Source organism: Myotis daubentonii, chromosome 8, assembly GCF_963259705.1.
Source record: "Myotis daubentonii chromosome 8, mMyoDau2.1, whole genome shotgun sequence".
In the NCBI taxonomy this organism is placed as follows: domain Eukaryota; kingdom Metazoa; phylum Chordata; class Mammalia; order Chiroptera; family Vespertilionidae; genus Myotis; species Myotis daubentonii.
The window spans coordinates 17286224-17312221 of record NC_081847.1 but is presented as its reverse complement, the minus strand read 5'-3'; the positions used below and the strand labels follow the sequence as shown (position 1 = coordinate 17312221).

The 25998-nt window shown below is 41.3% G+C and overlaps 1 protein-coding gene across 1 annotated transcript in view; it reads left to right on the top strand.

Moving 5' to 3' along the window:
• Positions 1-25998, top strand: part of CFAP61 (cilia and flagella associated protein 61) — a 239479-nt gene that overhangs the window by 25897 nt on the left and 187584 nt on the right. Inside the window, exon 8 of the mRNA XM_059705429.1 lies at positions 16051-16210. Coding sequence (XP_059561412.1) covers positions 16051-16210 — 160 coding nt within the window. The remainder of the gene's footprint in view (positions 1-16050; positions 16211-25998) is intronic.

The following is a 25998-nucleotide window of genomic DNA, read 5'->3' as shown; positions in this document are numbered from 1 at the left end:
TCCACAGAGAAGAAGGGAGAGGGATAGAGAGTTAGAAACATCGATGAGAGAGATCGATCAGCTGCCTCCTGCACGCCCCCCATTGGGGATGCGCCCGCAAGCAGGGTACATGCCCTTGATCAGAATCGAACCCGGGACCCTTGAGTCCGCAGGCCGATGCTCTATCCACTGAGCCAAACCGGTTCGGCTTAACTTTTTATTTTAATAATCTTTCACACTTAAAGAAAACTTATAAGTACCCCAACTCCATAAATGTTAACATTTTACCACATTTTCTGTATTATTCTCTTTGCTTGCTCTTTTTCTGTGTCTATCTACAGATACATATATATTGCATATATGTTATGTATTTTTTATGAACCATTTAAGCATAAGATACAGATGTAATTCCCCTTCATTACAAAATACTTCAGTGTACATTTCCTCAAAACAAGGATGTTGTCTTCTGTAACTAGCACAGTGGTTGAGTCAAGCTCAATCCTGTTATCTGACCACAGACCTTGCTCAGATTTTACTGATAGTCCCCGTGATGCCCTTCAGAGCGGATGGAAATGCAGATCATTCAGTGAGCTCACGTGTCACGTGTCCTCAGTCTCTTGTAATCTGGAACAGTGTCCCGTCTGTCTGTCTGTCATGACAATGACAGTTTTGAAAAGCACAGGTCAGTTATTTGGGGGAATATCTCTCAATTTGGATTTGCCCATTGTTTTCCCATGATGTGATTCCCCCAAATTTGTTGTATTAATGGCTAACATTTAAAAATTAGGAAAGTGTCTATAACGATTTGAATGGGTAGCTTTTCTGGAAAAACCAGAAGGCCCGCCTCTTGGGTCTGCTCTTCTGCAGGGCCCCAGTGTTTGGAGCTCTGGAGCAGCTCTCACTGCAGGCAGTCCTGGTGCCCGCCAGCCCAGCACTGTCCCCACTGCACCCTGGGGCTTCATGACCCCTCAGGCTGTCTTCCCCACTTTGTACCAGCCTTGCCCTGTGACCCCATCACTTGGGATATGCCTTACAAGGGTCCTGATTCTGCAGTGTCTATCCAGGAGGGCTTTACTGAGAGCAGAGGTAGGGATGGGAATTTAAAAAGATGAAACCCACACCCTCAGCTGTTCCAGCTGTAGACCTAGAGGTCCACACCCAAGGAAAGGGTGAGAGGACAAACAATATTTGACCTTTATTTTAAAAAGAAAGACTTTGTGCCAGTTTATTGAAAAGCATTCAAAGGTAGGGATTTAGCAGTTTTACTTCTAGGATGATTTGTTTAGGGATTCATTATTCTCAATACACTCACTTCTCATTATTTGCCAAAACTGTAAAAACTATTTAAAGAATATTACTTTTCTTAAAAAACATATAATCAAAAGTTCTCTTATTTTGATAATATGATGAGTTTGAGGCTTTTGATAATATGATCAGTGATTCTCAAGCGTGGTGTGTACAACAATCACCGCAGAGGCTTTTTAGAATACTATGCCAAAGAACTTGTATCCAGCATGTATAAAGAAATCCAACAGGAATAAAGAGATAAATAATCCAAGCCAAAATGTGGGCAAAGAATTTGAATAGACATTTCTCTGAAAAAGATAGCCAAAGGCCAATAAGCCTGTGAAATGTTCAACATCATTGGTCAGTAGGGAAATGCAAATTGAAACCACAACAAGATGCCACTTTATACCTGCGAGGATGGTTATAATAAAAGGGGACAGTAACAAGTGTGGGTAAAGATGTGGAGAAATTGTAACCCTCATATATTGCTAGTGGGATTATAAAATGGTATAGCCACTTTGGAAAACAGTTTGGCATTTTCTCAAAAATTAAATATATCCCTGGCCAGGTGGCTCAGTTGGTTGAAGTGTCATCCCAGACACCAAGTTTGCAGGTTCAATTCCTGGTCAGGGCACATACCTTGGTTGCAAGTTTGATCCCTGGTTGAGGTATGTACAGGAGGCAACCAATTGATGTTTCTCTTTCCCTAAAAAAAAAAACCACAACAAAAAACAAACAAACAAAAACATTCTCAGGTTAGGATTAAAAAAAATTTTTAAGTTAAATATAGAAATACTATTTGACCCAGCAGTTCCACCCCTAGAATTAAAAACACACATATACACAATAACACGTACAGAATTGTTTGTAGCAGCATTATTCAAAACTAGAGGCCCGGTGCACAAAAATTTGTGCACTCAGGGGTTCCCTCAGCCCAGCCTGTGCCCTCTCGCACCCTGGGACCCCTCGGGGGATGTCCACCTGCTGGCTTAGGCTCGCTCCCCAGGGGATCAGGCCTAAGCTGGCGGTCAGACATCCCTCTGGCAGCCCGGGAGCCCTCGGGGGATGTCCATTTGCCAGCGGGGAGCAGGCCTAAGCAGCAGTCGGACATCCTTAGTGCTGCTGAGGAGGCAGGAGAGGCTCCCACCACCACTGCTGTGCTGGCAGCCGTCAGCCTGGTTTGTGGCTGAGCAGAGCTCCCCCTGTGGGAGTGCATTGACCACCAGGGGGCAGCTCCTACATTGAGCGTCTGCCCCCTGGTGGTCAGTGTGTGTCATAGTGACCAGTCATTCCCAGTCATTCTGCTGTTAGGGTCAATTTGCATATTACCCTTTTACTATATAGGATAGAGGCCTGGTGCACAGGTGGGGGCTGGCTGATTTGCCCTGAAGGGTGTCCCAGATCAGGGTGGGGGTCCTGCTGGGATGCCTGGCCAGCCTGGGTGAGGGGCTCAGGGCCATTTTCTGGCTGGCCACACCCCCTTCAGGTTAGGGGTCCCCACTGGGGTGCCTGGCCAGCCTCGGTGAGGGGCTGATGGCTGTTTGCAGGCTGACCAAGCCCCCCAGCGGGGACCCTCACCCCATGGGGGTGTGGCCAGCCTAGGTGAGTGGCTGATGGCTGTTTTCAGGCTGGTCACACCCTCTTCAGGGTGGGAGTCCCCACTGGGGTGTCTGGCCAGCCTGGGTGAGGGGCTGATGGCCGTTTTCAGGCTGGCCATGCCCCCCAGCGACCCAAGCTCCCAGCCTCTCCTTTTTTTTCTGGGATTTATTTATCTTCTATAATTGAAACTTTGTAGCCTAGAGCGTAGCCCAGGGCTGGCCAGGGCAGGCAGGAAACTTGGCTTCCTCCATTGCTGGGGGCAACCCAAGCCTCTTGCTTGCTCCAGCTCCATGGCCGCTGCCATCTTAGTTGAATTAATTTGCTTACTCGCTCTTGATTGGTGGTGGGCATGGCTTGTGGGCATGGCTTGAGCATAGCGGAGGGATGGTTAATTTGCATGTTTCTCTCTTATTATATAGGATAGCCAAAAAGTAGAAATAGCTCAAATGTTCATCTACTGATGAATGGATACACACCCAGAAGTGGGAGTGTTAGGTCATATAGTAACTCTACTTTTAATTTTTTGAGACACCTCCCTACTGTTTTCTATAGTGGCTGTACCAGTTTACATTCCTACCAACAGCACGCCAGGGTTTCTTTTTCTCCATATTCTTGCCAACACTTGTTATCCTTTATCTTTTTGATGATAGCTGTTCTAACAGGTGTGAGGTGATGTCTCCTTGTAATTTTGATTTGCATTTCTCTGATGACTAACGATGTTGAGCATTTTTTCATGTACCTGATGGCCATTTGTATGTGTTCCTGATCTTAGAGGAAAATCTTTTAACCACTCAGGGTTGAGTAGGATGCTCTCTGTGAGCTTGTTATGTATGGCCTTCATTGTGCTGACGCGTGTTTCTATACCCCATTTTTTGAGCATTTCTATCATGAAAGGATGTTGCATTTTGTCAAATGATTTATCTGCTTCTATTGATATAATATGATTTTTGTCTTTAATATCTATTAATTAATGTGGTGCATCACATTTGTTGATGTGTGTATGTTGAACCAGCCAAGGAAATTTTATCCAAGGAAAAATTCTGGTTGGTCATGGTATATGATTCTTCTAATGTGCTATTGAATTTGGCTTACTAATATATTGTTGAGAGTTTTTGCAACTATAGTCATTGTGGATATTGGTCTCTAGTTTTCTTTTCTGGTAGTGTCTGATTTGGGTATCAGGATATTTATTGCTGGATTCATAAAATGAATTTGGGAGTGTACCCTCCCCTTCAGTTTTTTTGAAAGAGTTTGAGAAGAATTGATTTTAATTCTTTAAATATTTAGTAGAAATCACCAGTGAATCTATCTGATCTGGGGCTTTTTGTTGTTGGGAGGTTTTTGATTATTAATTCAATCTCCTTATTTTTTATTGGTCTGTTCATATTTTCTATTGGTCTGCCTATTTTTTTTACCATATAATTATTCATAGGAGTCCCTTATGATCCTATATATTTTTGTTACTAGTTATAATATATCCTCTTTCATTTCTGATTTTATTTGTCTTCTATTTTCCTTATTCTAGCTAAAGGTTTGTCGATAAAGGTTAATTTATCTTTTTAAAGAACCAGTTCTTAGTTTACTGATCTTTTCTGATCATTTTTCTAGTCTTTATCTCATTGTTCCTGCTCTGCTTTTTGTTATTCCCTTAATTCTGCTAACTTTGGGCTTAATTTAATCTTCTTTTCCTCGTTCCTTGAGTTGTACAATTAGGTTGCTTATTTGTGATCTCTCTTTTTTTCTTGCTGTGACATTTATTGCTATAAACTTAGCTCTTAGAACTGCTTTTTCAGCATCCCTTAGTTTTGGTATATTGTTTCCCATTTTTGTTTGAAGATGTTCTTTATTTCTCTTTTTAGTTATTACTTAACCTCTTAGTTGTTTAGGAGTGTTTTTAAATATCCACGTGTTTGTGAATTTTTCAGTTTTCCTAATGTTACTGATTTTTAGTTTCACAACATGTGGTTAGAAAAGATACGTGGTATGATTTCATCTTCTTAAATTTGCTAAGACTTGTTTTGTGACCTAATGTGTAATCTGTCCTGGAGAATGTTTCATGTGTGCTTGAGGAGAATGTGCATTCTGCTGCTGTTGGATGGAATGTTCTGTGTATTTATGTTAGGTTCATTGGATCTAAAGTATCAATCTAGTCCAACGTTTCCTTGTTGATTTTCTGTTTGGATGGTCTATCCAGTGTTTGGGGTATTAAAGTTTCCTTCTATTCTTGTATTGTCTGTTTTCCCCTTCATATCCTTTAGCATTTGCTTAATATATTTAAGTAGCCTGATATGTTGGATATATATATATATATATATATATATATATATATATATATATATATATTCACATATATATGTGTGTGTGTGTGTAAATATATGTATATATACATTTATATGTGTATATATATGCTTATATTTATATTTATGATTGTTATATCTTCTTGATGAATTGAACCCTTTATAATTATATAATGACCTTCTTTGTTTCTTGTTACCATTTTTGGCTTAGAGTCTATTTTCTCTGATATAAGTACCCCTGCTTTCTTTTGGTGTCCACTTGCATGGAATATCATTTTTCCCCCTCACTCTCCACTTTAGCATTAGAGCTGAAGTGAGTCTCTTATAGGCAGCATATAGTTGGGTCTTGCTTTCTTATTCATCCAGGCACTCTATATCTTTTGATTGGAGAATATAATCCATTTACATTTAGAGTAATTATTGATAGGTAAGGAGTTATTGTTTTCTTTTTTGTAGTACCCTGTTCCTTTCATTATCTCTTTCTGCCATCTTTTATTAATTATTGATTTCCTGTAGTGTTATGCTTATATTCTTTTTTGTTTATATTTTGGGGATCTACTGCAGGTTTTTGCTTTGTTGTTACAATGAGGCTTACATAAAATTTTATACATGTAGTAGTCTATTTTATGCTGATAACAACTTACCTTCAATCACATACAAAAATTTTACTCTTTCTTTTTCAATGTCACTATTTACCTTTTTTAATATTGTATATTTATTAATAAATTATAGATATTTTATTTTTAATACTTTTGGACTTTAACCTTTATACTAGAGTTAAGTGTTTAACATTCCACCATATTACAGTATTAGAGAATTCTGAATTTGACTGTATACTTACCTTTATCAGTGTGTTGTATATTTTTATATGTTCTCATGTTCAGTTTAAAGAACTCCTTTCAATATTTCTTGTATGGTAGGTCTAGTGGTGATGAACTCCCTCAGCTTTTGTTTGTCTGGGAAAGTCTTTATCTACCTTTCATTTTGGAAGGATAGCAGTGCTGGGTAAAGTGTTCTTGGTTGGCAGGGTTTGATTCCAGCACTTTGAATATATCATTCATGCTCTCTTGCCCTGTAAGGTTTCTGCTAAGGTAGCCTTAAAATAAATTGCAGCTTCTTGTCTCTTGCTACTTTTAAGATTCTCAATTTGTCTTTTATTTTTTACAGTTTTATTAAATGTGCCTTGGAGGGGGTCTTTTCAAGTTGACTTTGGTGACTTAGGACTTTTATGAACTTTGATATACAAATCTCTCCCTAGATTTAAGATGTTCTCAGCTCTTCTTAAATAAGCTTTCTGTCTCCCTTTCCCTCTTTCTCCTTCTGGAAATACAATTATTTGCAAATTGATCTTTTTGATAATATTCCTAGATCATGTAGACTTTTTCCTCTCTTTTTCATTCTTTGTTTTTCTATGGATAATTTCAAAGATCCTATCTTTGATCTCACTGATTACTTCTACTTGATCAAGTCTTGTGTTGATGCTCTCTATTACATTTTGTTTTGTTTCATTCATTGTATTATTCAGCACCAAAATTTCTTTTCAATTTTTTATGATTTCTGTCTCTTTATTAAACTTCTCAATGTGAGTGTGTGTGTGTGTATTGTTTCCCTAATTTCCTTAAACTGTCTTTCTGTGCTTTCATGTAGTTCATTAAGTTTCTTCTAATTTTAGTTCTTTATATGATAAATCAGAGATCTCCATCTCTTTGAGTTGGGTTAGTGTATTTATTTCCTTGCATATTTCCTTGCTTTTTAAATGTTCCTTGGAATTTTGTGTTACTGGCTTCACTTTTGAAGTAGCAATCATCTCCATCATAAGTGAAATATCTCCATTAGCCCTACAAGGAATTCTGAGGCTTTCTTGGATATCCTGTGAATACATCTGCTCCATGCTACTTGCTTTCTCTTGTGGCAGAATTCGTAAGCGCATATGTAATCTCTGAATCTTGAGAAGCAGCAGACTGAGTACAGACGGCTTCTTTTCCCAAAGATGGCACTACAACTCAAGTTTGTGGTCTCTCTCTGGCCCACTGCTTTAACTGATTTTCTGCATGTGCTCATTAGCCATCTGCCAAAGCCTGCTCATGCTGCTGCTGGAAACATGCAAGGGAGCTAGCCATGGGAGTAGGGTGGTATATGGGTTAGGGACACAGAGAGCAGGGAGTGCTCATGGCCAGTTGGAGGGATTCATGGGTGAGACATTACCAGTAGGTCATGGGTGGACTTCTGGGTAGAATTTGCAACATATTTATGGTCTGTGTCTTTAATGTTCTCCAAGAGTTCGATCTGCTGTTTTCCTAGACTCTTTTCACCCACCTTACCCCACCCCAGTTTTGGAGCCCCTGATTTAGTAGGCTGAATGAGGTGAAGATAAATGAATCCCTTAGGAAGCATTCACACAGCTGGGAGTGCTGATACTTGTTCATATGCTATCCCTTTCCCCGCCCCAAGGAAGATCTATCTTGGCACTAATCTGTGTCTCCTTGGTGATGGGTGACATGGTTAAAGTCAAACTGTTTCTTTTACCCACTCTAGTGTAACCAAATTCAATGAAGTCCCGGAAGTTCTCTAGAAACATGTTCTTTCACAAAGACTCTCTCCTCTGCGAGTGATTAAGTCAGTGGCTCCCAGACCACACCAAGAGGTGCTGGGGCCAGTTCATAGGCCGCGCATGGTCCATAGCCAGGGCTTATGACTGTCTGCCTATTTCCTGATGCACAGGTAGGCAAGACTCCTTCCAGGTCCCGTTGCATATGGTACTGGATTTCATAGGCACTTTTGTTCATGGATAGATGCTGAACATTTGCTGTTGAATTGGGGGGACAAAATGATGGATATCTTTAAGCTGCCTTGATGCTGACATCACTCTGGAGAAGGCTTTTAATTTTTTGCTTCCAAGGTGCTAGCTTCAACCTAAATCACTTGAGTTAGTGCTCCTGAAGAGCAGCTGCAGTGGGAAGACCCTCACATTCGTTCTTTCTCTGGTTGTATGTTACACACTTTTATTGTGTGTAAACAGCAGAGGGAAGTTACAGGCTTAAAATTGCAATCCCAACCCTGCAAGGACCCTTTGGTGTGTCTAGAGAGCCAATCTCCAAGAGGTCATGCTGCCTCAGACATCAGAAGCTTTGTGTTCTTTGGAGATGAGACCACAGACTCAGTCTCAAATGGGAAGGCAGAAACAGGACCCCTCAATAGGGAGGAAACCATTTTAAGATATGGGAGCAGATCTTCAGTCTGTACCAAGCTGTATCCAGGGAATTTAGCCTCTTCAGGTTCAAAATCAGTGCTGTCACTGTCCTCCCAGCTGTTTCCCTGTGTCATTCTCCCAATCACCTAGACTTCCTCAGGTTGGCCCTTAGGCAGTGGTGTGCTGGAATTAGCTCTCTCTCTGGCTTACAAGAGCCAATTGTGAAGTCTTCAGTAGTTTGTTTAAAAATTTTACTTTATTGTTTAAAGTATTACAGATAGTAGTACATATGTCTCCTCCTCGCCCCCCCCCCCATTGACCTTCCCTCGGCCTCCCCTACCCCCCCGGCACATGCCTTCACCCCACCCTGCCAGTGTCTTGTGTCCATTGGTTATGCTTATATGCATGCTTACAAGTCCTTCGGTTGATCTCTTACCTCCCCCACCCCACAACACTCCCCAGCCTTCCCTCTGTAATTTGACAGTCTGTTCAATGCTTCTCTGCCTCTGTATCTATCTTTTTGTTCATCAGGTTATAATGGTCTTTATTATCTGTAAATGAGTGAGATCATGTGGTGTTTTTATTTCACTTCCTGACTTATTTCACTTAGCATAATGCTCTCCAGTTCCATCCATGCTGCTGTAAATGCTAAGAATTCCTTCTTTTTCATAGCAGCATAGTATTCCATTGTGTAGATGTACCATAGTTTTCTAATCCACTCATCTGTTGATGGGCATTTAGGCTGTTTCCAAATCTTGGCTATTGTAAATTGTGCTGCTATGAACATAGGGGTGCATATATCCTTTCTTATTGGTGTTTCTGTTTTCTTGGGATATATTCCTAGAAGTGGTATTACTGGGTCAAATGGCAGTTCCATTTTTAAATTTTTGAGGAAACACCATACTGTTTTCCACAATGGCTGCACCAGTCTGCCTTCCCACCAGCAGTGAAGGAGGGTTCCTTTTTCTCCGTGTCCTCTCCAGCACTTGCCATTGGTTGATTTGTTGATGATAGCCATCTGACAGGTGTGAGGTGGTACCTCATTGTTGTTTTGATTTGCATCTCTCGGATGATTAGTGACTTTGAGCATGTTTTCATATGTCTCTTGGCCTTCTGTATGTCCTCTTTTGAAAAGAGTCTACTTAGGTCCCTTGCCCATTTTTTGATTGGATTGTTTATCTTCCTTTTGTTAAGTTGTATGAGTTCCCTGTAAATGTTGGAGATTAAACCCTTATCAGTGATAACATTGGCAAATATGTTCTCCCATGCAGTGGGCTTTCTTGTTGATGGTTTTCTTTGTTCATGGTTTCTTTTGTTGTGCAGAAGCTTTTTATTTTGATGTAATCCAATTTGTTTATTTTCTCCTTAGTCTCTCTTGCCCTAGGATCTATGTCTGTAAAGATATTGCTACGACACATGTCTGCAATTTTGCTGCCTATGGAGTCTTGTAGGATTTTTATGGTTTCCCATCTTACATTCAAGTCCTTTAGCTATTTTGAGTTTGTTTTGTGTATGGTGTAAGTTGGTGATCTAGTTTCATTTTTTGCATGTATCTGACCAAATTTCCCAGCACCATTTATTAAAAAGGCTGTTTTGACTCCATTGTATGCTCTTGCCTCCTTTGTCAAATATTAATTGAGTATAATGGCTTGGGTCAATTTCTGGGTCCTCTATTCTGTTCCATTGGTTTATATGTCTGTTCTTGTGCCAGTTCCAGGCAGTTTTGAGAACTGTTTGATGTCTGGTATTGTGATCCCTCCAACTTTGTTCTTCTTTCTCAGGATAGCTGTGGCTATTCGGGGTCTTTTTCTTCTTTTTTTTTTTATCTTTAATTTCTTCATTGGTTAAGGTATTACAAGTGTTTCCTCATCCCCCCATTATCGGGGTCTTTTTCCATTCCAGATGAATTTTTGGAGAGTTTGTTCTAGATCTTTGAAATATGCAATTGGTATTTTAATAGGTATTGCATTGAATCTATAGATTGCTTTAGATAGTATGGACATTTTAATGATGTTGATTCTACCAATCCATGAACATGGTATGTTCTTCCATTTGTTTATGTCTTCCAAGTCTTCAGTAGTTTTACAAGCTGGTTGTTAAAAACAGCCATTATTAAAAAATAAGTTATATAAGCTTACAGTGTAATAAGTTATATTAAAAACAAAATTAATAAATGCTCAATACCCATCACTTCCTGATTATTTTACTAATTCTTGTGCTCTTTAGGTTTCCATCCATGGTCTCTGTGTGGTGGCAATACCATATAATGGTGGCTGCTGGGCATCCCTTTCCAGCTTCCTGTTCAGTGACATCACATTGGTAGTTTACAATTGGCCACAATTATCTATATCACAGAAATTGGAATTTGCTACAAGTAAGGGCTTTTCTCCCCAATATGACAATTAGGCATTTACTTGCTTACATGTGACTTCAGTTGACAATAGATAATAGAACACAGTACATCAAGTCTGTCTCTTACCAACCCAGCTCACAGTAGTTACAGGCCATGCATGTAGAATGTCTGAGAGTTATGCCTGTATGTGTGCAAAGCCCTTAATTAAAGGTTTTTAGCTGTGAGGACATTCTTTGGCTTGATAGCTACTTTGCAGTCATCACTTTGCTGCAAGTTGCTTTTCATAACTTTGCCCTGGCTTACCTTGTCATCTGGTGTTTACTCCAAACTGAGATTTCAGGGAAGGAAAGTTAGAGGCCAAGGGCAGCTCCTAGAGACAGATGGCAGAGTGTCTGCTTTGGCGTAGGCACCGCTGACCTGTGTGTAGACAGAGCCTGCCAACTCAGCCATGCCCTCGGCATAAGGAAGAGGGGATCAAAGCTGGCACTGTTCACAGTGAGGGCTACCTAATTGTGGAGTCTTGCCACCCAACAGGGAAGGATGACCATAAGGCCTTTTCGATGGAAGCATGTACGATACAGTGTACATGTGTCTATAAATGGACCTGCTTGTGAGGACAAGACCACTGCACATATGATTTTCTAGTAACCTGAGCCTATGTACCATCATGTAGATCATCACAACAACAAAACTCACAGTTTCGCTCTTCAGTGTAAGAAAATTGAAGACGCCTTTGTGGTAGAAACTATCCCTGTCACCTGGAGGGTAGATAGCAGCCAGCAATCAATGCCTTCTCATTGTACAGGTGAAATAGTCCATTACATCCATTTATTGTTTTTGGAAAACATACACACAAAAAGATGCATTTGAACACTTCCACAAATTCATAATTCAGAACAGTGTTTCTCAAATCAAAATAGTTATTTGAAAGAAACTCAAAGGAAATAGCAGACCCGTCCACAATATGTCCTTGCTCGGTAGCAGTCCATAATTGTGAACTTTTGTGAATTGTCACACCCGGGATGAATGATGGGAATATAACAGGTTGTAGAATTGGAGAATGTTAAATCTTTGTTCCGAATGGCAAAACATGTTTTTCTCATTTTCATCAGAATGTGTGATCCATGCCATTTGAAATCAAATTCCAAACACAATGAGCCATTAGTGTAATAGCTCATTACTAACAGCAGTCTTATAAATAATACATTCTTATCATGCGCATGCAGCTCGCCATGAAGCCAGCAAAAGGTATTTCAGGCCACCGAAGTTTCTTTGTGCCAGTGTGGCTGTAGATTAGAAGGACATCTCCATGTGAACCAAGATGGATGCCAATTTTCCCTGCCGAGAGGGAGGCTGGCCGTCTCTTTCTGCACATATGGTAGATGGATTGGTTAATCAGCGTCTGCTGAGTCTTGGGCCTACAATTACAGAGAAGCCAGACAACTGCAGCTACTCAGCCTTTGTTCATGAGTGCAAACAAGACAAACAATCGCTTGTTATTTGGGGAAAAAATTAAAATGTTTATTTTGGACTTTTATTAAAGTGTCAATGGCTTTATAAAACAGCTGTGTAAATTCAGCCTTTTACAGCTAGCTAGTATCATTTTGGGGAGCCGGTAAAAGAATATGCATGGAAAAATTAATTTTTAAATCATCCCCTTATATTTTAGCATTGAAGAGAAAATAAAGGAAATCTCACATGTATTTTTCAAACATATGTTTGAAAACAAATGGTTTTAAAATAGAAGGCACATTTGAGAACATTAGTTTAATACCTAATTTTTCTGTGCCATTTAAAAGACTGAGCATTATTGTAGCTTAATTTTCTGCTTTAGTAGGTTAAAACAGTGATTTTCAACTTTTTCATCTCATGGCACACATAAACTACTAAAATTCTGTGGCACATCAAAAAATATACTTTTTGCTAATCTGACCAAAACTATAGGTATAATTTTGAATGATTTACCAAAAAAAAATAATAATAGTAATTACCTACCCTTTTTGCTCCAAAGTGACTTTTGAAAAAATTGGGTGCCAATACTTGTATATAAGGAGTTCTGATACCAAGAATTAACTAATCAGATGCAATCTTATTATGCAACGTGACCAATAAGATGTGATTCCATTATATGACCTATATATTTATGGTTCGGGACAGAGCATTCACAACAGTGCACTTTTGCTGTGTTGGCTGTTGTCATTTTTTAAAAAGTGCTTTGATTTATTTTAGAGAGAGAGGAAGAGAGAGGGAGAGATAGAAACATTGATTGGCTGCCTCCTGCACACTCCCTACCCGGGATCAAGCCTGCAACCAGGGTATGTGCCCAGACCGGGAATCGAACCCATGACTTTTTGGTATACTGGTCAATACTCAACCAACTAAGCCACACCGATCAGGGCTGTTGTCTTTTTTTTTCATTTGTCAATCTAAAGGAAAAGAGGTCAGTGCCCCTGATTAAATAGCCAACTATTGCATTTTTTAAAAATTCTTGTGGCACACCAGTTGAAAATTGTGAGTTAAATATTAATCATTTTCTCCAAATGGGCATTTATGGAACGATGCTACATTTTGGGGACTAGGGAATGCCTATGATTATTGAGTTCTACTTTTTAAGTGGAATGGTTGTCCCCCAAAATAGGCTAAACTCTTGAGGGATAAATGCTAGTTTTTATTAAGAGCTGGCAATCAAACCAGTCAATCAGAATTTGCTTCAAACGCATGTAATAATCAGCAGGAATTATTCATGTGAAATTTATTTTTTTCCACTTTTACTGATATAATTCACATATAACATTGTATAAATTTAAGTTGTACAACATAATGATTTGATATATGTACATACTGCAAAATAATTACCACAATAAGATTAGTTAATCAAGGAACTATACATTTTCTCTCACTCTCTTTTAAAATTTTAAATGCTTATCTTATGGAGAAGAATGAAATATAGAATTATTGAATGGACATAATAAAGAATTTCAATCACAGTCATCTCTTAATGTGGAATAAGATAGAATTAAATCTGTTAATTTATATTTTAGTACCAGTCATAGGTGCAGATTAGCTAGTTACTCATTAAAAGATAACTTGTTTCCTCTAGTCACAGCACTTCTGACAACAAATGTGTAGTGTTGTCTTTCTACACAAACTAGTTCTTCAGCTCTCAGACACCACTAGGTGTCCTGCAGCTCTGTTCTGGCACTACCTGGAGTCCACACAGACCCACACATGTAGAGCTCACACCCACAAGACTGCTCCCACTTCAGACACTAGTCACAAGCCCCAGATTGCCACCTGTACTCCTGACTGACTGGCGATAAATCAGGAGTTCCCACAGCCCTCTCCTTGGGTTCACTAATTTAATAGTACAGCTCACAGAACTCAGGGAAATGTTTTAATTACTACTACCAGTTCATTATAAAAGATACAACTCAGGCCCTGGCCAATGTGGCTTGGTTGGTTGGGCGTTATCCCATTTACTGAAATGTTGCCGATTCAATTCCAGCCTGAGTTTCAGGCTCCCTCCCTGGTAGGGGGCATGCAGGAGGCAACCAATCATTGATGTCTCTCTCTCTCTCTCTCTCTCTCTCTCTCTCTCTCTCTCTCTCTCTCTCTCTTTCAAAACAAACACAAATTAAAAAAAAAAAAAGTTACAGCTCAGGAACAGTCAAAAGCAAGAGAGACATAGAGCAAGGTGTGTGTGTGTGGGGGGGAAGGGGTGCGTGAGTTTTCATGCCCTCTTTGGGCACATCAGCTCCCAGCACCTCAATGAGTTCGCTAAACCAAAAACTCCTTAATCCAGTTGTTTAGGGGTTTTTATGGTGGTTCCATGAATGGTTGATTATATTATTGGCCATTGGTGATTGAACTTAATCTCTGGCCCCTCTCCCCTCCCTTGAGGTCAGGGGTAGGACTGAAAGTTCCAACCCTCAAATCACAGGTTTCGTTCCTCTGACAACTAGCCCCAATTTTCAAAGAGTCACCTTATTAGCATAAACTCAGATATCCTTGAAAAGGGCTATTATGAAAAACAAAAGATGCGCCTTTTAGGAAATTGCAAATGTTTTAGGAGCTTGCTCTTGGATCAGGGATGAAGACCAAATATAAATTTCTTATTATATCGCACTATCACATTCTTAATCCTAACTGTGTCTTTCTCATCAAAGGCCTAAAACCATGGGGACCATTGTAAGAGGTTCACACAGGTAGCTGTTAGGGTGCTGGAAGGTGATAGATTAGACCCATGAGTTTAATTTGCTCAGATGTTTCCACCAAACCTCTTTCCTCACATCTCCTCCCTATGAGACCATCTAAGCCAGTGGTTCTCAACCTGTGGATCGTGACCCCTTTGGGGGTCGAACGACCCTTTGACAGGGGTCGCCTAAGACCATCGGAAAGCACATATATAATTACATATTGTTTTTGTGATTAATCACTATGCTTTAATTATGTTCAATTTGTAACAGTGAAAATACATCCTGCATATCAGATATTTACATGACGATTCATAACAGTAGCAAAATTACAGTTATGAAGTAGCAACGAAAATAATTTTATGGCTGGGGGTCACCACAACATGAGGAACTGTATTAAAGGGTTGCGGCATTAGGAAGGTTGAGAACCACTGAGCTAAGCAAATAAATGAATTCAAGAAAATCAAAGAGTTCCAACCTGGTGAGGAGTGAGTGACCATGAACTTTCTCTGAATCAGGAGTCAATCAGATGGACACAGGAACAATGGCTGGTCTTACTGAGAACTGTGCATGGTACCAGGGAGGAGAGTGGACAGAAGGCTAGGCTTGCAGTGGGATAATGCAAAGGATATGGGGCAGGCGAGGGCACTGCCTGGGCCACGAGGGCGCATGTTAAGTTCCAAATAGATTTTCTTCAAGAACTCTCTGGCAGCTTCTTTATGTTAGGTATCCATTTCTAGGATTGTTGACCATGGTCACATGTTGAACACTAGAGGCCCAGTGCACGAAATTTGTGCACAGTTAGGATCCCTAGCGGCTGTCTGCTGCCAGCTGCTGGCCGGGACCTCCCTTCCTCCGGTGGCTGCTGGCCCCGCCCCCTGGTGGAACTCCCGGTTGAACTCCCAGTTGAGGGGACAATTTGCATATTAGGCTTTTATTATATAGGATTGTTTTGAGTGTGTTGTGTGTGCCATGCATTGTGCTGGACACTAGAACTGCTGAAGGAAAGCACTGCTCCCTCCCTCAAATGCTTCAAAGTACTCTCCAAACTACATTGGTCCAATCACCCACTACGCTATGGACTCCTGAAAGTTTCATGCTGAGAATCCATTGGAGGTCTGATAGAGTAACCAGATATTTTGGATGTTTCAGGTGGAAGGTGTAGCTGTTGGGTTCATGAGCGTGTGCTCAAGAGTGAACATGGAGCTCCTGCATGAGTGCTTTGACTTGGGGCCCTTCCACGGATTCTGCGTCCCACATCCCGATGACGTTCTGGAGCTGCCACGAGACCTAAGCTTTCAAGAAAGTCAAGGTACAGGGGCTATCACAGGAACATGTCAGGAATTAAATCCATGTCTGTACACAACTGTGTTTTACTAAGTGACGGAACTAATTTTATAGCTCCTTCTGGAATTCTCTTTAAGCTATAGGTTCTTCCTCTGGTTAACCAAATCCTTGTGCACATATCCATGAGCTCAGATAGTCTAAACTTTAAATTTTAGTTTAGTTAAACATAGTGGCCTTGCAGTTTAAGGTTTTCTAAACTCAGAATGTCTGCCTTCAGATTGTTCATGGTGAAATAATTGGTAGTATTTGATGATTTTACGTACACATGCAAGCGTAATTATAATGAGTGAATTTTTCAAATCAGTAACTCAAGAAGTTCTATATGCCTTTAAGTTTTAATCCTACCAGTTAGTGCTTCTGTGTTTATGTCATTAGCAAATTCTTATGTAGTGCTGGCCTATTGCAAATAGTAATTTTTAACTTGTTTAATTTATTCCTACCCATCTGAAATAACAAAATTGATTTTAAAACATTGTATCAGGATTTTCATCAAGTGAAATTAGGTAATCTCAAACTTTGGTATTTTAATTTATGAACGAGATCTTACTGCATTCCTGGGTATCTTTGCAGTTAAATGTTTCGGTTCTTAAAATCAGACAGATGCAGGTAAGGTATGTTAATTCATTTCTCTACACCAGGGTTTCTTCATCTCTAAAATAGGAAAATCAGTGATACCTCACACATAGAGGAGTTGTGAAGTTTCACTGAGATTACTCATGTCAAGTGCTTTACTCTAGTGCTCAATAAACATTGGTCATTGTTGTTAGCAATTGTTATTTCTTTGTGATTGGCCTTTCACCCACTTGAATCTTCCCAGGTTAAAATCTGGGTATTTTGAATTGTTCCACTTTCTTGTCTCTGCAAAATTATATATCAAGATTGTTAAAAAAAAAAAAAATAGAGAAACACACTGGGTGGTGGCCAAGTTCCTGTTAGTCTAAACAATGGCACGTGCCGTCATTTCCTCAATGGGAGGCCAAGTGCCTGGATGTACAGAGCTCATCTGAATGTCCACTCAGTGCAGAGAAGGAGCGCAGCCACGGATGCAGAGGTGGTTTCCTTTTTGTACTGATAACTGCTCTCTTCCCAAAATAGAGATTTGAGGTCACTGTTTTTTGTTTTTTTTTTAATTGAATCTTTATCGTTCAGATTATTACATTTGTTCCTCTTTTTTTCCCCCCCCATCCTCCCAGCTCCCACCCCACCCTCCGCCCTCACCCCTCACCCACTGTCCTCATCCATAGGTGCACGATTATTGTCCAGTCTCTTTTCCCATCTCCCACACCCCTTTCCCCCCCAAGAATAGTCAGTCCATTCCCTTTCTATGTCCCTGATTCTATTATGATCATATTTATTCACTTGATTCTTAGATTCACTTGTTGATAGATGCATATTTGTTGTTCATAATTTTTATCTTTACCTTTTTCTTCTTCCTCTTCTTAAAGGATACCTTTCAGCATTTCATATAATGCTGGTTTGGTGGTGATGAACTCCTTTAGCTTTTCCTTATCTGTGAAGCTCTTTATCTGACCTTCCGTTCTGAATGATAGCTTTGCTGGATAAAGTAATCTTGGTTGTAGGTTCTTGGTATTCATCACTTTGAATATTTCTTGCCATTCCCTTCTGGCCTGCAAAGTTTCTGTTGAGAAATCAGCTGACAGTCGTATGGGTATTCCCTTGTAGGTAACTGGGTTTCTTTCTCTTGCTGCTTTTAAGATTCTCTCTTTGTCTTTTGCTCTTGGCATTTTAATTATGATGTGTCTTGGTGTGGTCCTCTTTGGATTCCTTTTGTTTGGGGTTCTCTGCGCTTCCTGGACCTGTAGGTCTATTTCTTTCACCAGGTGGGGGAAGTTTTCTGTCATTATTTCTTCAAATAGGTTTTCAATATCTTGCTCTCTCTCATCTTCTGGCACCCCTATAATTCTGATGTTGGTGCGCTTGAAGCTGTCCCAGAGGCTCCTTACACTATCTCCGTATTTTCGGGTTCTTTTTTCATTTTGCTTTTCCGGTTGGGTGTTTTTTGCTTCTTCGCATTTCGAATCTTTGACTTGATTCTTGCGCTCCTCTGGTCTGCTGTTGGGTGTCTGTATAATATTCTTTATTTCAGTCAGTGTATGCTTAATTTCTAGTTGGTTCTTTATCACAACATCGAGGGTCTCATTAGATTTCTTGAGGATCTCACTACATTTATCGGCGGCTTCTAGACAGTTCTTAAGAGACCTTAAAAGTGTGGTTCTGAACTCAATACCCTCCATTGACAGTTTTGTCCTGTTTCTTTGTCTCCGCATTTTTTATGCTTTCTTGGTACACCCCCAAGTGGTCTTTGTGCGCAGTCTTGTTGCCTTTAAGCCTTGATTGATGTTGGCAATACCAGGGGTGAGTTGACCTCCGGGCTAACTGGCTATGAGAGTCAGCTGTGTCTGCAGTGGGAGAGCTTCTGTGCTGGATCTCTAGGGCGGTGCTAATCTAGCCTTTGCCTGAGGCTATCCGGCAAATGGTTCTGCGCTGGGCTTGGGCGGGGCGGGTCCCCAGGGATCTACAGGGCGGGCGGAGCGAGCAGTTATGGCTGCTCTCAGTTCCTTCCCCAGGGGCTCTGCCTCTCAGAGTCCCAGCAATGGCTGCAAACCTCGGAGAGAAAGCTGCCTTCGAGTTCCGACCGAAGCCAGACAGTCCCGCTTCTCCCGTTTGAGTCTGGGTCCCCAGATACTCGCCCGGATCTGGAGCTCAGAATCTGAAACTCCCTCCCGATTGAAAACAACAACCGCGCCCTCCGCCGCCAGCCCGCTCCGCGCGCACACTCCGCACCTCAGTATTTCACTTCAGCACTGCGCCTCCTCTGAGTCTGGGTATGATATTCTCTTTCCTCCTAGTTGTAGAATTTCCACTCAGCCAGCCTTCCTGTGGTTCTGGATGCTGTCTGTTCTGTCCTTTAGTTATATCTCTGAAGTGGTTGTTCCAGGGCAGCAATCTCCGGCGTTAACCTATGCCGCCATCTTGGTTTCTCCGAGGTCACTGTTTTTTAATAGTGAAGGCTGACTCGCCCATGCTTTTTAGCAAAGAGATGTTGGCGTGCACTGAAGGAACTTTTCAGCATGAGACAATCTTCAGTCATAAGTTATCATTGTCATTTTCATATGTATAAATTCTTATCAAAAGTGGCATTAAATAGGTTTTATAGATCAATTTTCTCATGTATAAAATGGAGATTAAAAAAATAGTCTCTAACCCAAAGAATTGTTGGGAAGATTAAATGTTAGAATGTACATGATGTACGTAACTCAGTGCCAAGAACAGAGTAAGTCCTAAAAAATTTTTAAGTTGTTCCCCCTCCCCACCTTTGCCTCAGTGGTTGAGTGTCAGCCTATGAACCAGAAGGTCATGGCTTGATTCCTGGTTGGTGCACATGCCCAGGTTGCGAGTTCGATCCTCAGTGTGGGACGTGAAGGAGGCAGCCGATCAATGATTCTCTCTCATCATTGTTGTTTCTATCCCTCTCTCCCTCTCCCTTCCTCCCTGAGATCAATAAAAATATTTTTAAAAAACAAGTTGAAATGATATCGTCTTTTCCAGTGTGTTCCTGAGAAGCTTTGAGGCTACTGATGATCGTGCCAGATATATGTAGAATGAATGGAAAATTCCTATTCTGGAAACTTATGGGGAGAACAAAATTTAAAATTTAGACTTAAAAACACACATAATCTAGTATATCCCTGTTTAGCAAAAGCCCACAGAGATATGGAAGCTGAAAGAAGTTCTGTTTCTCTCTATGGCCTTTAATATTTTTACTTAAAATTAGTTGGTCTCAAAAAAGGATGGTACATTAAGGAAATGAGGAAACTTGTGTTATCTTCTGTGCCTTGTTTATTTTTGAAAATCCAGTTTTGTGTTCACTGACACAAAGATGATTATGAAATTTTCACCAGGGAGCACTATTGTAGCCTTCCAAATAACTCAGGGATGGATCCACAAATAATCGACAGCTCATTATGTCTAAGAAAAGAGTCATCACCACATTTGCTGCCATCTTCCTATCAACAACAAAGAATGAGGCTCCAGAGAAAATTCTATGATCTCCTGTTCATGTTTTTTCTGATGAAAGTCTCAAGTTAAAGGAAATATAATTTCCCTAAAATATGAACTAAAATTCTTGGTTCAGATGGGCATACATCATTGTGCCTTATACCTTGTATTTTGTTTAGTGCTTTTTTTCAAAGGATCTTCATATATATCATCTCATTTTGTTCCTATAAGTTGATAGGAGGGCTAGGATAGGTGACATGGTTTCCTTTTTACACCTGCCCAAGCTCATGCAAGGCTTTAAAGCTCATCAGGGGCTAACCCAGCACCCGGCTCCCACCCTCTCTGCTTGGCTGGTGTAACTTATGTAAGATGGCTTTGACTGAAAACTCCAGTGGGTTTTACTACACTAGATACATGATCCGTTTTTTTACTTCAGCGAGGTATTTGATTAGCACTTTAATGAGTTCACAGTGGCATATCCCTAAGATTGTCACCAGACCGGCCATATGGGGGACCGGCCCTGCCTGGCATGGTCCCAGACCTTTCACTTGTCAGGCGACCCCCAGGCTCTTGACTCATGCAGGAAAGGTTTCAATATCGAGTCCGAGTAAGAACAAAAGCAAGTTTTATTCAGGTAGAGAAAGAGATTCCAGCGTGCGGGTGCTGCTCTGAAAGAAGCAAGAGTGCATGTCCAGGCCAGCCGGGTGTGGCTCAGCGGTTGAGCATCGAACCAGGAACCAAGAGGTCACCGGTTCGATTCCCGGTAAGGGCATATACCCGGGATGCCGGCTCGATCCCCAGTGTGGGGTGTGCAGGAGGCAGCCAATCAATGATTCTCTCTCATCATTGATGTTTCTATCTCTCTCTCCCTCTCTGAAATCAATAAAAATATATATAAAAAAATTATCTATAAAAAAAAAAAAAGAGTGCATGTCCAAGTGGATGCAGGCCAGCTGGAGTATGTTGTGCACGCGGTCAGTTCCCGGGATTTTACGTGATCTCGGCTTTTAAACTTTGTGGCACCAAATTCTGTCTCCACCTTCGGGTTGGGTGGGGGTCTTGCTCCTAATATGGTCTGTTCTTGTGTTGGTCCTCCCTGGCCACCCCCTTCTACTTGAGGTGTTGGTTTTCATTATAAGGCTGATATAATGAGTTTTGAGGTCGGCCTCTGGTCAGTTTTTTATCTCCACCTTGGAATGACCTGACAGTAGCTCATTCCTGTTGTTGGTGACTTCCGTGACCATGGCAGGGGTGTCAAATGTGGAGGTGGGGGCTCTGATGAAAGGGCTCACTGGCCTGCGAAGCCCGTTCCTACTTCCTCCTCCCACTTCTCGGGAGTTTTCCCTAACTTCTTTCTATCCTGACTCAACACTATTGTGTGTGTGCTCTGAACAGATTCCACCTGTGGACTCTTCACCTCTGCGTCTGTGGGATTTGGAACTGGCCGGCCACTCTCCCCTGTGCCAGAGGCAGGCCAGATCGCCAGGAATTAACACTCTGAGCGCAGGCTCTCTGCCTGCCTCACATCACTGCCCCTGACTACTCTTTTCTCTGTCAGCTCCCAGGTAAATGGTTGAACTGGAATCCTTGACTCCACGTCTGCTTCTCAGGGAACCCACGCCAAGACGCTGCTGTGAAACACACACAAGTGATAGTGGCCAGGGAATAAATCCCCATGCTTCTGGCGGGAGAACTGGGAGACAGGAGTTTTATACGGTTTCCCGCAGTTCCTCCACAGAGACAGGTTCCAGCTGCCCACAGTGGTGAGCTGAGCAATGACACATACTTCACCTTCCCTTTCTCTCTTCCTCACCACCCTCCTGGTGCTTCCTGGGATCACCTCTCAAATAGACTGCTGCTTCTCACATCCTGGACTCAGGGTCATGTCTTTTCCCACCAGCTGTGAAACTTGCAATTTCACACCAGCCTGAACCCTTCCAAGCAGAGTAACGTCCCAGCTCAGCCTTCCTAAGCTAATACCGTGGCTCCCCGTTAGCTATTCACACACATTCTGATCAGCCTGCTGTCCATCCTATCCGCCATATCCGAAGTTAACATTGTATTTAAAAAGTTTACTGAGCACTTTCAATTTGCATTTTACTTGACTAATTTGTATATGTTTTCATTTTTAGCCATTCGTTTTGTGTATATAACCTATCACAGACTTGAAAATTATGGTTTATAATTATTAAATCTTGGGACCAATGGGAAAAATGTCTAAAGATACAGATTTTGTCCCAGTGTAAGGAAACTCTGATAAAAGTGTATGATTTTATTTAGTGGAGTACCTAGTATAGAAATAGCAAGTTCTCTGAATATTGGAAGAATTCATAAAGAAACACAGATGCTAAGAGTCTCTGAATACTTAGTGAGCACATATCAACATAGTCCATATGCCTGGCAGTTTATGAATATATTCCTTCAGTGACAATACAATGGCTCAAAATAATTTTTTTTTTCCAGTTGACCCCACCACTGGCTCTGCCCAGCCTTTGCAAATCAAGCTGTGTCTTGTTCACTGTATCGCACAATAAAGACTTTGGAATCAGAATTGAGCTAGAAATTTTCTTGATAATGCATAAGGCAAAATAGGTCACAGCCTGTGTGTTTCCACAGCTGTATTGGCATTGCCACATTTTCTACTTAAAAAAAAAAAAGAAGCAAGAAGCAAAACTTCTGTTTGTCATGTATGACCTGGGGAGCAGGGATCTGTTTTAAATGAGGCCTGCAAGGTTCAGATCTATGGATCTCAACATACCACTGGGGCCTAGCATACAGGATCTCTGTGGAACATAATGTGCCATTGGCAGGGAGAAATATAATTTTATATAACAGAATGGTGAGCTTTCAAAAGAATAACCAATATAGCCCCTCACGAATATAACCAACTCACCTAGGAAAAGTGCTGCTTACTATACATTTAGAAGATCCTTCGAAATATAATTTTATAACAAATCTACATAAAACATAGCCATGCTGCCCTTTAAATTAAAAAAGAAATCACTCTTTGTCATGAAATGTTTCTTTGTATCTTAATTTTCATCAAACTTACATTTGCTTCTGACCTCAGATTCTCTCCTCTGTAGGGGTAGGAAACATCTGGAATCACTCCATGTGCCAGATCTAAGAAACAATGGCTAAATCAAACCATTTATTGTGTGTCAATAAAATAAAAGACGGGTCTTTTAGTCCATCTTCCCAAGGTTCTGTTTTATGTGCCCGGTTGCCTTCTAGATTACTTTATAGATTCCAAATATGGGTAAAGCACTCTTCTACAGAGAATAGCGGTGTTTCTGCCAAAATATTTGCATTATGTATCTCAGAATATCTATTTTAATGTCCAGTATGTTCTGTAGTTATTTAACTAGTGACCCACAAGGACTCTGTATTACGTTGTTCAGGCTGGCATAACAGAGTACCATAGACTGGGGAGCTTAAACAACAAATTTATTTTCTCACAGTTCTGAAAGCTAGAAGTCTGAGATCAGTGCGTTGGCAGGGTTGGTTTCTTCTGAGGCCTCTCTCTGTGGCTTCTAGATGGCTGCTCTCTCCCTGTGTCTTCGTGTGGTCTTCCCTCTGTCCCTGTCCACGTCCTAAGCTCCTCTTGTTATAGGGATACAGTCATATTGGCTTAAAGGCCACCATATGACCTCATTTTACTTTCATTATCTCTTTAAAAGCGCTATCTCCAAATATAGACACGTTCTGAGGTGCTGGGTGTAGGGCCTAAACATGAATTTTGTGGGGACATAATTTATCCCATAAACACCTAGGATCCTGTGTCAATGGTTGTCTGGAGCCCTGTGGCCATGTCTGCAAGGCTATGGCAGTAATGCAGGTGGTGGTGGTACCTGTGAGACGCCAAGACCTCGGTTCTTGTCTTCTTGAAGGAAGGATTTCAGTCAAGAGACAAAGTGCAGCAGAGCAAGCAAAAATTTATTGGCCGCAGCAAATGCACACAGGACAGTGAAACAAGAGAGGGCTCAACAGAGAAGAAGCAGCAGGAGAGCCTAGGCCAGTGGTCGGCAAACTCATTAGTCAGCAGAGCCAAATATCAACAGTACAACGATTGAAATTTCTTTTGAGAGCCAAATTTTTTAAACTTAAACTATATAGGTAGGTACCTTGTTATTAACTTAATTAGGGTACTCCTAAAGCTTAGGAAGAGCCACACTCAAGGGGCCAAAGAGCCACATGTGGCTCGCGAGTCCACTTTGCCAACCACGGGCCTAGGCTGGGCTGCTTTAGCTCACTGGGAAGTCAGAGAAAAGGGGGCCTTGGAGACAGGTTCAGGGGGTTAGCCTAGGAAGAGCTGCCACTGCCCATTGCTCCCCTGGTTGCAAATCTCATGGGGTCCCTTAGAGGGGGCAAGGTGGGGAGGGAATGGCATGGGCTTGCCCCCCTGGAGAGAGCTGGGTCCCTTGTGTTGAAGGTATTTATCTCTCTCTCTTGCAGATGAGAATCTTAGAGGAGGGGTCAGGGGAAGATCTCAATAGAATATCCATCAGCTTTCCAGGTGTGTCCTTTCAGAGTAGTGGTCTCCACTGATTGGTCAGCACCAGGGGAGGGTGTCATTAGTCAATGCAGCTTGGTCCTGAGGCAGCCATGGCATAGTTTGTCTGGTTTTGCTGCTTTTCTGGGCCTGGAGCCGAAACACAACTGAGGACTAGATGTTATCTTTGGGGAAGAAAGGTCAGGAGTTCCAAACCTCATGACCAGTGATAGGCTAGGGGAGGAAAGGTTACCCTGGGGGCGAGGTCCTTGTTTTCCCAATTTTGCCCCTTGCTAGGCACATGGGGCTTTCCACCCTGATGACCTTCTGTACCTGACCCATCGTCCTTGCTCTGCTCACGTCTGTCGAAATGCCTAGTACATCGGTAACAGAGTCCACTCTACTTAATGCTCATACATGCTCTGTTATAGTTCAAATTTTGTCCTTTTTTTAACCACTAAATATCTTTTTAGTATAGAAAGGTGACAAAATTTCATTCTTCCAAAACTTTAGCTACTCTTGTCAACTCTGATATTCTAGAATTAACTAATGCTTTGCTGGAGATGTTGACAAACAAGTAATACCAGATCTATGCCCAGACTAATGTGTTTCTCTCCAAGGTTGACAGTAAATGCTTCCATGGCAAAAAAATAGTGACAAACAAAGTAGAACTAGAATCATGGACACCTAGTGTAGGCTAACAGATGTCAGACGGGAGGTGAGAGGCTTGGACGGGAAGAAAGAAGGTGAAGAAAATAGCCAAAGAACATATATGCATGCATAGCCCCTGGACACAGAAAATAACATGGAGAGGGCCAGAGGAAGGGGAGGGTCTATGTCAGCGGTTCTCAACCTGTGGGTCGCGACCCCTTTGGCGGTCGAACGTCCGTTTCACAGGGGTCGCCTAAGACCGTCCTGCACATCAGATATTTACATTACGATTCATAACAGTAGCAACATTACAGTTATGAAGTAGCAGTGAAAATAATTTTATGGTTGGGTCACAACATGAGGAACTGTATTTAAAGGGCCAGAAGGTTGAGAACCACTGGTCTAGGTGAAGGGGACGATGGGTCAGGTACAAAGAGGGGCAAAACTTCAAAATATTAAAACAGCAGCACCATATGATTCTTAAGGCACCCACTTAAGAATTTGTTATTTTGCAGAGAGCAAGATGACTAGAAAACGCATTCCGACTCTCCTCCTAAGCTCTGGGAATGGCCTCTGGCTAGGCTGTGCTA